Raw genomic sequence first — 11,529 nt, forward strand, 5'->3', positions numbered from 1 at the left:
GTGTTGCTGCTGCATTAGCAGAAAGGATTTCAGCCCAGCCACTGGGGAACTTCAACTGCTGAGAGAAATGAAAGTGCATTGCCAGAGTGTGAGCTGGGGAAATTGTAACAAATGCCCCATTTTATACCCAAGCTGTGTTCGGCTGTTGGTCACTTCAGAAGTGCAAGTCAGTAAGCAATACCATTCAGGTGTGAAGTGCAGTGAGTTAGGACAGAAACCTTACCCCATCGCTGAACTCACAAAGAGAACAGGGAGTGAGACCTGGCAGCAAGGGCAGTGGCTCAGACTCGCTGTTTTACTTATCCAAATGCAATGCCTTGTACATCCAGGAATACAGAATGCTGGCCTCCTTGTCAAGAGGGGTTAATTTCACAGTGTGGCTTTTCACCAAGTGCCTTAAGCCAAACCAATCTCACTGAGACAGCGTGAAGAGCTTTCTGTGGGGCATCTGCATGGGGAAGCTTTCTTCCATCCAAGAGTGGCTTTGCTACTAATTTGAGAGTAAATGCCATTAAGAGCCAAACTGAGATGAGGGCTTTGGGGAATTCACGTGCTTCAGGTAAGGGGAAAAGAGTAGCCTGTTCAAGAACAGGCACCTAGGCTGAAAAAGAAGGTTCCAAGTATTGGGAATGGAGTGGGACCCAGAAGCAAAAGCTGGAAGAGAGTAACAGGACAGTTGGTTTGTTTTAGGCTGAGTTCTTCTGAAATGACAACTACTGAGTCTGTGCCAAGCCACAATCAACAAGGAACAAGCTGCAGCTAGCAGTGTCAATCTGTTTGCTGCAGCAGTGACTCTGGAACTGAGAAAGTGTTATTTGAGGCATTAGGGTTAAAGCTGCTCAGCTTTAAGGGGAAGGCTGCAAGTACCCATTTGACATTTTCCACCTTGGAATGTGGAAATGAAAGGCTGAATAACTCAAGCTTACAGGATGGTTTATTGCCAGCACAAAACTATAGACACTGTGCTGCCAGGTAGGAAGGAGGAATTAAGATCAGTGGTGTGCAGTGTGAGCTATTGAACACTCCTGCAGAAATCTGAATTAAATGCAAGCTGAATTCGACATTTGCTACACATTTAACATCATTCAGATGCACAACTGCATTCCCTACTCAATAAAGCAAAACCCAAAATGTATCATAAATATTTTATAACTTTATTAAATTCAAGACATGACAATATTCAAAATACAAAGTGATTTTTTTATTCAATACTGTACACAATGCAGAAATATCAGTGCATTTCTATAGCATGTATTTCACCTTCATTTAGTTTGTACTAAAACAAATAAAAATTAAGCTTTAAAATAGCTCAAACACCTCATTCAGCAGTTTAAACTGTAAACAGCTTGTTTCTTTCTGTGGAGGAACACATTCATCTTCTGCACCTCCGTTAAGGAGCACCCTGTCTCTTGTGCTTATCCGCAAGAGGATAAATGTAAGTAAAATGAGCACGAGAAACTGCCAATGCACAAATGTGGCACCTCAGTGAACAACGGATTGCTGAGGCACAATGAGGAAAAACTGAACAGCAAGAAGCAGCATCTGAAGCAGCGAGATGGGACTGACACTGTTCATAAATGGAATCACGTTTTTTTCCTCATACCTTTCTCCTCCCTTAAAATACTGAACAGAAATCAAACCACAAGACCAGCTTGTGCTGTGTTTCTGTATTTAATACAGTCAGAATTCCAGACTCTAGGTAAGCATGTTGTTGTTGCTGCCTGCCTAATAGCAACTGTAGAGCTGCTCGTATCCTCTGCCGCTTTCAGGCCACTTTCACACATTTTTAGGATCCAGCAGGAAAAGAGCAGCAGTAGAGGCTTAGCAATAGCTGGTCCAAGTCTCTCCTAGGAAAAACTGCAAAATTGAGCCAAGTGCTGTCTAGCAACTGAAAGAATCCACAAAACCTAACTCACTTTAAAAGTCTTAGTGTCAAATCAAGTTGTAAAATTGGTTAATCTTTCGAAATGCACTTCCAATATGCTTGCCAAGTCTTGAAGTGGATATCAGATCTTGCAGCTACCTTCTTACCAGGTTGGCGTATCCTAGTCAAAGAGGACAGAGTCTGTTCTCAGCAGAGCTCCTGTGTGAAAGAACATTTGGAAATACAAAACCTGTACTGCATTATCTGCCCTGTTGTAGCTTTGTAAGTGACTCATAAGCAAAGCTAGATTGATTTAATTCTTTAATACCATGACTACCAAATACGTTCCTCTAGGTAGCATATAACTGGCCAACTGTGACTACTACCCCTCCATATGTTTCTATGGAATCTCTGTAGATTTTCAGCTATACATGCCAAGACAAAAAAAGTCTTAAGAAACATATCAGAGATACACAGCATAAGAGGACTTTACCATCCACTTTCCAGTTCTCAGGGGACAAACTGGTCCTACTTCATTATCTGAGAACCTGAAGAACTTTGTAACATGATAAAGCTGAGCTCCATCCTGAACAACTGAGCTGAGACCCTGCTTCCAGAGACTATGGAGAAACCACATAGGACAGATGTTTCCGTTTCAGATGACCAGCTATGTCTACTCTAGGTTTTGAGTCCAGTTTTGCTGAGGCTGAAGTGGCTGTGCAGTCATCAGGCCACAACTGAACCTCTGTGGTAGAGCTACTTTCTTCTGCTTCTCTGAAGAATTTCTCATACTTGTCCAAATAGGGAGGCCTCTCAGGCAGCAGGTAGTAGTGTGTTGAACTGGCCTTCTTACCATTTTCAATGATCGGAAGAATGCAGGGGACCCTGTTGGAAGATCCTTCACTATTTTGTCTTTGTAGAGCTTTGCTGCTGACGTACTTAGGATCAGGTGCAAAACTCTGGGTGGGGGGCATAACCCCATTGAGGTATGATGGCAAGCTTTTGGGACTTGGCGTGCGGGAATTGCTGCGTGACAAAGGTTCTCTGGGGGGCACTTTTGGAGGCCTGTCTTCATCACTGTATGCACTAGAAGCAACTTCTGCTGACCACCTTCTGTAATCCGGTTTGAGAGCCCTTGGAGGTATGGGAACCCTTGGTGGAATCTCTGGTTTATCTTCATCAGAGTTTGGAGAAGACCTGTTTAAGTGTCCAGATAGTCTTACTACTGGTTTGTTGAGAGATCCAGCTGGCCCAGAATGGGACCTTCGCAAACGTCGATGCAGCTGCTGTGGAGGAGGATAAATACTGGATATATATCCACTTAGGCTTTGTGTAGGGTTGGCATCTTCTGGTTTTGGTCCTGTTGGAGTATCAAAGTATGCGTAGTTGATTTGTCCACAGCCCCTAAAGCTCCGCCGGCTTGGAGCACTGGATTTAAAAGGAGGAAGTTCATAATCTTCTAACAAAAAGTCAGTATCTGAGCTAGTGAGGAATTCCACCTCCTTGTCAACCTCATCTGGAGTAAGGTCTTCAGAAATAGGCAGAGGGGGCAGTGGCCTGGAACTCCGGTCACTGGAAGATGCAGACAGAAACTGAAATGGCCCATTTTTTATTGGCATGTGAGGAGGTGTTTCTTCAGAAACACAGCCCATGGTTAATGACAGTTTACTAAAGCCAGGAATGAGATGGTCTTCATATCTTGAAATGGGCTGTTCAGTTTTGGGACTTACAGGAGGTGGACTGGATTTCTGAGATGGGACTTGGGTGCAAGTTTCAGCAAAGCTGTGGTCATTCTCAGAAGTGTGGTTGGAAGAGTGCCCTAAAAAAGTGAGAAAGTCTTTAGAAACACTCTTCCAAGTAATATTCTAGTGCATGACTGCCACTGCATAGATAATGTTTAACTCCTTCTAATGCAACAATAAGTAATGTCTGCTTAATGCTCTGGTAGCAAAAAGTAGCTATTATGGATCTTTTCTGGTCATGGATTTATGTGTTTAGTTAAGAGAGTAGCTGATTACCTTACTGGTTTAGGCCAGTCTTCCAGTTAAATAATGTAGCCCAGGAGACCCCAAGCATCAGCAATAGAACAGTTACAGCTACAGAGATCCCAGCAAAGGACTACAACAGAACAACTGCTATTTTACTAAATGGCTTTTCTGTTTGAAGTGTAACAGCAACTCAGAGGCCTCTGAGGACAAGGAGAAGGGTGGTTTTGTTTGTTTTAACTTGACCATGTCATTGAAAACGGTTTGGGTTTTTTGTTGGGCTTGAATAGCAGCATTTTCTTGCATCCTGTCACCAGAGGGCAGCCGTATATCCAGAATGAGAAAGCTTTTAGTGTCTTGGTGAAGACTTGAGGATTTACCTTTTATTTCCCAAGACAAATCCAACAGACTAAGTAAATACAAATGTGTTGCGTCTTTATACTTACCAATGGATGGTAAATTTGGCTCTGTTGATGGATTCAAATTATACGCCACTGCTATAGGGTCCACGTTAAAGAAAGTACTAAAAGAAAAAGAAGTCTTCACTGTAAATAAACCATCGGTCAGCACTGGTATAAGTATTCGTAATGCTCATCACATCTATATGAAGATGCAATAGATCAAATTTTAGCCTCACTCACTTTTCAAATCCACTGTGGCTACCCCAGCAGGTTTTCAGACTCCCCATGCCTTGACTAGTGTGAAGAAATCCGGTTTTTAATGGGACTCTCATCTCCTGAGCAGCAACTCCTGCAGTTGACATTGTGCACTGCTCCCTGGTGATGTCTCACAACCCTAGAAATGCAGTGCTTGACAGGTTTCCTGAAGTTCTCCTTCCCTTCAAAAGAGAGGACATAAATATCAGAAATGCAAACTTGAGGAGCTCATCTCTCAACTGAAATGTCAGTATTTTGAGGAGTTGAACAGCTCTGTGGAAAGGCCTCTGTCCCAGTACCTGCCAATAGGAAAACTTTGCCAAACTACTACAGTATAAAAAAGAGGCAATTTCTCTTACAGAATTCAACTGCATAGAAGAAAGAAAAACCACGTTCAGTAAAGCTATTAATGACAACTGTGCATCAACAACTTCAGTTCTTGTACATACGCTGCTTAGTTAGGCAAAATTCGTCTTCCAAAGCCAGCTCTAACTTTCTAGTAGCCATCTATCTTTAGTTGTGTCTTTTTGCTAGTGGGTTGATGGTTTCCATTGTAGCCAACATCTTTATATTGAACAAGTAATCATATTCTAAGGAACAAGTTGACTCATAGGGCTTGCTTTGGGAAATTCAGAATGGATTGGGGAAGAGGGGCAGTGTAAAAGTAGTCAATGCGCTGAAGACAGGAGGAGATGTTAAGGCCAAGACTATAAGCAAAGTTCTCTGGGTCTGTGCCTCATCTACGCAAATATCCTAAATTCAGCAAGTACAATATAGTGTTGTATGGCTGCTTAAAAAGCCCAGAACAACCCACAAAAACCCCAACCCACCCAAAACAGTTTTTTATCTCTTGAGAATCATGGATATGACCATTTTCTTTTTAACATGAGCTTCCTTCCTCCTACCACCTGAAAGAAGAAATTCCACCTAAAGAAAAGTCAGTCAACAACTGAGGGCTACATCCGTGCAGCATTTGTGTCAAGAAACCCCCTTCACAGTATGGTACTGCTGGAAAATGGGGTACAGAAAATAAATAGCTTATGGTAAATCTGTTCACCACCAGGCATTCTGTGGGGATGTGTAATCTTCCTTTCCTTCAAGAGGAAGGATCCATAATACTTATTTGCAACATGAGGGATGGGCAGACTCCTAAGCAGGGCTGGAAACCAGGTGCCCCAGGATTTAATTTGCAGTCTGACACCACTATTTGCCTTTTATAAACAACTGATTGAGAAAGAACAACTCTGCTTTGCTTTCCCAAGTGTGAACTGTGTCCAGGATTGATCACTCAAGCAAAACAGCTTCTAACTATATGTATGGCATACAGTGCAAGAACTAACCACATTCTTTGGTCTGATGGTTTTCTTGATCCTAAGTTGATCCTGTGATTGCTCTTGTGTCAATGGAAGTGGGATTATACAAAGTATTTTAGCCAGGCATTTAAGAACTCTAGACAGGAGGCTGTTAACTTTCATAGAAGTGAACAAAGGCTAAACTGGTGTTCTGTCTGCTGCGGCAGACTATTACAGTCCTAGTCCTACTTACTTCAGCCTTCTAGTAAAGACTATGTTCTTCCTTTTCAGACAATCTCCTTAAAAGCCAGCTTAGCCTTGGACATTTTCACATTACCGAGTCAAGTTGGACCTTTCCCAGAAAGAGGAATTGTAGGTTTTCATAGTAAAATGAAAGACTAACATACAGCCCCGATAAGCAATACCATAGTCCTGATAAGCAAATGACTTCAAAATCTCTAGCAGTCCTCTAACAGCAGTTCTTCCTTCCCATTCTGTAAGTGCAAGCAGAACCCTTGTATAGGGGGGACAGAAGACTGTAGAAATCCATTTGTCAGAACTTAAGCAGCACCATACAAGCACAGCACCAATTCTAAAATGACTTGGTATCACGTTAACACAATTCACAAATAAAACATCCATCACATCAGCTCACACTGTACTGAGCAGTGATTTTTTTGTGCCTCACAGATCCTACCCTATTAGCAATGAATCTGCAAAAGAAATGAAAGAGAATGAATTAGTGAACTTAAGGCTAGTGCCTGTGAAGGAGTTTGTGCTTCCATTTCAGTGTATTTTTCATGTCAAATGCAAGTCCCAAGTTGAAAAATCACTGATACAGAACACTGATCAGTCAGCAAATGATAGCACCCCATCTCAGCACACATACAAGACACAACAAGGCCATGAGCAAGACATTGATTATGATATTAAAACGGGGGGGGGGTGGGGTGGGTGGCAGCACTGCCACACTCTTTGTTTGAGAGCACATGTAATGTGCTTGCTGTGATAACATAGAACCCTTGGCAGAGCTTGTCCTCCATCAAATCCCACACCAAAACTACTGCTGGTAATTACTGGGTCAGCTTTCTGAATGCTGTCTAAATCTCAGCTCTCGAGACTGATAGTTGCACAATCACGCCTCTGAAATCTGTCTGGAATGCTAAGCTGGACTTCTGAAATGGACTTAAATATTGACTTACTCTGGGAAAAGGTAATTTCCAGTTGTTTCAGTCAACTCTGTGGTTTTTAAAAATAGTGCCAGTTTTGCAGCCACAAAACTTGCTGCCTTCTAACAACACCCTCTTTGTGAATCCACAGAAGGTGACTTGCCTCATGAATGGCCAGTTATGAAACTGTCCTCCATGCCTTCAGCTAGGAGTATCACGGAGGTAAGGCATGTGCTCTTTCACTAAATCATCTGGTTACTTTTGCACTGGAGTCTAGAGAGTTGGTGCTTGTATCTTAGAACATGCATAAGCTTGTTTGAAGAAACAGTCTTATGAGGGAGCCATGAGGACATGTAATCGAGGAGTACAAACTGTGGATTTTATAGTGTGCTCTTGCTAAAGCTAAGCTGTACATACTTCAGAAGCTGTTATTTTCTAGTAATTGGCTTAAATTTTTTTCTGAAGTCAGTCACAAAGATAAAGACCAACATTTTTCACTGTAACCGTTGGTCCAGTCCTGCCTCCTTAAAGACTTAAGGATCTAGACTTCACCAGAAATCAAATCAGACTATGTCTGCTAAAGAAAATGGACATTCTGCAGTAATTGAAGCATTCTGAATCTCATGCTTGTTTGCACAAAATGAGTTTCCAGTTCCTCTGCTTGTTGGCCCAGCTATACATAGAGTGCAGCACTTGGAAAGATCGAAGCACTTTGAGCACTTTTGAAGATGTTACAGCTTCAGTGTTATTCAAAAGAAACAAGAGTTAGTTCAATCTATAGTTAGTAATTACTACAGGGCAGCTACAAGCCAGGGCAATTGAAAGGTTTGTCGGTGCATTAAGAAGCTATCAACACCATCCACTATCAGACAGGTAAGTGCAAAGGAGACACTTTTTAATCATTCATGCCAGCTCACATTAACAAATATGAATTATATTCTAAATACTGGAGATGAGATTGATCTTTTTAATAAGACTAAATATATCTTCAAACTTGAACTGATGAGTGATGAATAATAGGATGGAAATGTCTAAGCTGAAAATGGTCAAATGTATCCATAAACAGTAGGGTAGCTACATAGTGAGGAATGTCTATGGGACTATACGGGAAAATTTTTGAGAGACAAAGTTTAATTATAAAACATCATAAATACACAATTTTCATATGGATATGTGTCCCTAAATACCTGTTATAGAAACAGTAATCCTCTGTTCAGAAACTAAGAAGCATTTAATGTATTTTAGCTCAATGCCTATCACTGATCACAGAGAGACTCTTACTCTGTTCCCTGCTCTTCCAGCCCCAGTGCAACCAAATATTTGAGGCAAGTCAGGTTTGTAATAAAGCAAACCTTTCTGGTATGCACAGTAGACCAAAGCAGGCTCTAGAATGTTTCACTTAATGGCTATGGAACACAGCAATTTGCTGTACAGAATTCGGAACGCCTGCACAGATTTTGGGCAGCTTTTAAATGTCTTGTAAGGAATGGGAAAAAGAAAAGGGGGGAACTAAGACCTACTTACCATTTTTGGGAGAGGAAGAAACGTGGCTACCTTAAATCCACCACCTATTTTTGCTCACCTTGCCACCACATATCTTTAACAAATCTCAGAAGCAATTCACAGGAGGAGGGGCACATTTTTGCACTACAAGTCATCCACTCCAGCTAGCTGTTCCTTATTTGACAATGTGATGTAATTTCCTTTCTTCCTTTGACTTTCTATTTAACGTAAGCACCTGAGATAGAGCCACCTCTTTTAATACTGAAGTATTTTGGACTTCTAATTGGACTTTATACAGCCCTAAGAGCTGTTAGTGTAACTTTCAGGAAATCCATATGCTTAAAATACTTGTATCTTATTTACTATGCACCAGAGTTCAGTATCCATCAGAGTCACAACCCTAATCAGGCTCAATACAGACCTCAGGAGACTTTCCCATGTATAGGAAATACAGTTGTTCTATAAATGAGGCATAATCTTAGCTTCGAGAGATTCTTCTACACATTCTGCCAACCAGAAATAGACCACTCTGCGGTATAAAGTTTAAGACTATGATCACTTAGTAAAGATGGATAAAAATGCTTCTCAAATCATAGGAGGTTGCAAATAATATTAATTCTACAGGTATACCCCAGGTGATGATGGGCATAAATTTAAACAGACAAATGAACTGAACAGCAGACAACTTACTTAGATTACAGTAGTTATTTCTGAATAGATTCAAAGAACTGCAGTTTATCGGGAAGTTTAAGTTCAGTTAATATTTGGGCTGCCATTTCACGGTCCTACACAGCAACTGGGAGGAACCTGTAAATTGCCAGTAGAAAACTAATAATTAAATAGCAAGACAATTGCCTTGCCTCTGCTTGTCAGATTTCAGATGCATGCTTAAGGTATGGTACTTCACCCTCCTGAAAATTTTAATGTGAATATATCCAGCTTACATTCAGGAAATAAAAATTCCTGTACAGCTGACTCAGTCATAACCATAGCGTTAGCCACGCTGTGATAAGTTTTAATTCTGTTTTCCACTACAGAGAAGTGGAATTGTTTTCTTCTGGAATAATTTCTGTATTATAGGGGATGGCAGACACAGGGCTTCCCCCAGAACATATGCCCCCTCAAAAGATGGGTTTCTAGTAACAAACACCAACCAACCAAAAATCTGTCCCATGTAGGTAAATTACTAAGGAAGGAAAACTAGCTCTGTCCATAAAGTAACAGGGGTGAATGAGCAGTTTGGTTTCCTCTTTAAAAGCTTGACCAGCTTGTAAATGCAATTCAGAAATGTTTGTGAGGTAAAGGCATCATTCACCTGTCATTCTCATATGACAGATTCAAGTATCCCCAAACTGAACAAAGAGACCTTGCCCCCCAAGCCTTTCCCATCCAGTTTATCAAGGTATACTTAAGTCCTGTTATCTTTAGATCAAGCCTAGCAAGTGTTTTGCTTATTGCTTCAGCATAGGGTCCTTAGTTTATGCACTAGTGACACGAGACCACTGAAGGCTCACAGTCGCTCTGGACTGCTCCCTCTGTGTAGCCAACATGGGGAATGTCTGCATCAGGCACATATGCTCAAGAGAGACACTGTAAATACTTTAGGGGTACAGTGCTATCTCCAGATTTAAACACCACAGACTGGCTATTTTAGAAAATCGAACATAAGTGTGTACTGGGGTATTAGGTCATAAAGAAATGTTTATTCTAAATTAAGCCATCCTAAATTAGAGTGCAAAGCACAGAGCCTGAGCCCGCAATGCGGTCTCTGTTTACTCACAGGAGCAGGAGGAGCAGCTCCGAGGCGAGTGAGAGGGAACACTGATACTGTTTCGGGGCTGGCAGAAAACGCGTGGCATGCCACGTTGATTTCCAGGAATGTGGCTCCGGGCGCCCCTGACCGCGGGTCCCACCCGGAGTGGCTTCTGCCGTGCAGGCGCGCTCCCCGCGCGGCGACCCGAGACGCGACCACGCAGGTTAGCGGCTCAGCGGCGGGTCTGGGCCCCCGGTGCCCCTTCCCGACCCTCTCGACAGCGCAAGGGCAGAAACCGCGCTCCCACTCCTCCCCAGCGCTCCTCCCGGGCCGCAGCCCGCCGCCATCCCCCCCCCGCCCCGCGCCCGCTGGCGTGGGCCGCGCCGGGACTGCGGCTCCGTGCCAGGGGCTCGGCCAACCCTGGCGCTGCGGCCCCGGCAACCCGCAGGTAGGCACCCGCTCTTTTCCTCGGCGGAGGGGGCCCGACGCGGCAGGTACGGGGCGGCCCAGGGGCCGCGGTCGAGCAATACCGGGCGGCTCAGGTGTGCGGCGGGCGGGAGCGGCTTAGGCAGGCCGCGGCGGAGGGGGCATCCCACCGCCATGGCAACGAGCAGCGCGAGCGCGGAGCGGCGGGAAGTGCCGCCGCGGGGGCCATCACTTACCCCGGCAGTGTCGCGCAGCTCCGCATGTCCCTGCGCGGCCGCCGGCGCGACACGCATGCGCCGAGCCCCGACAGCGCCCGGTCACTGCCGCACCGCGCGGGGACCGCGGCTCTTATAGCGGGGGGCGGAGCCTCTGCGGAGCCCGCCGCGCCCACTGCGCGCTGCGCTCCAGTCGGGAGCTGCCTTAAAGGGGCGATGGCCGCGCGTGGGTGGTAAAGGTGCGGTGGCGGTTTCCAGGCGGGCGCTGCCGGGAGGGTGCGGGCCTCGCCGGGCACGGGCGGGGAGCGGGGGCTGCCCCGGGCCCTGGTGGCGCTGTCCACTTCTCCGGGCCCCGCTGTGGGAACGGCCGTCGGTACGCCTTCCGGGCAGCGCTGCCGGCGCAGTGCCGCCCCCGCCTCTTCGCCCGGGCCTGCGGGGCCGGAGGCCTCCGGGCTGCGCGTGTTCGCCGAGCGGGCTTCGGGCGGGGGTGACCGGGGCGCGGGGCAGGCCTGGGAGCTATCGCCCATAGCTTGGCCTGGCGGCACGAGTGAGGAGCTGCTGGGGACCGCGGCCAGCGCAGAGGCTGCGCGGCACCGTGGGAGATGGCGCTCGGTGCCCTCACAGCGGAGTGGGGAGCACACCCTGCCCAGCAGAGGCTGTGGGGCA

General features: G+C 45.1%; 1 protein-coding gene across 1 annotated transcript; it reads right to left on the minus strand.

The window, feature by feature from the left end:
- Positions 1 to 1,254: 1,254 nt before the first annotated feature.
- On the minus strand, positions 1,255 to 10,579 carry ERRFI1 (ERBB receptor feedback inhibitor 1). The gene is made up of 4 exons (XM_080631240.1): positions 10,250 to 10,579; positions 4,491 to 4,687; positions 4,296 to 4,372; positions 1,255 to 3,683 (listed from the first exon to the last, which is right to left on the minus strand). Exons 2-4 carry the CDS (start codon positions 4,610 to 4,612, stop codon positions 2,485 to 2,487), a joined length of 1,398 nt encoding a protein of 465 aa, XP_080487366.1. The 5' UTR covers positions 4,613 to 4,687; positions 10,250 to 10,579; the 3' UTR covers positions 1,255 to 2,484.
- Between the last annotated feature and the right edge of the window lie 950 nt (positions 10,580 to 11,529).

The sequence above is a fragment of the Psittacula echo genome (assembly GCF_963264785.1).
Source record: "Psittacula echo genome assembly, chromosome: 17".
NCBI lineage: Eukaryota > Metazoa > Chordata > Aves > Psittaciformes > Psittacidae > Psittacula > Psittacula echo.

Bases quoted from the DNA above. Each gene is read 5' to 3' on its own strand.
- ERRFI1 (XM_080631240.1), bottom strand. From the start codon at position 4,612: ATGTCAACTGCAGGAGTTGCTGCTCAGGAGATGAGAGTCCCATTAAAA. The intron at 4,373-4,490 runs GTGAGTGAGGCT...TTTTTCTTTTAG, and splicing joins AGCCACAGTGGATTTGAAAA to TACTTTCTTTAACGTGGACC. The intron at 3,684-4,295 runs GTAAGTATAAAG...TCACTTTTTTAG, and splicing joins GCCAAATTTACCATCCATTG to GGCACTCTTCCAACCACACT.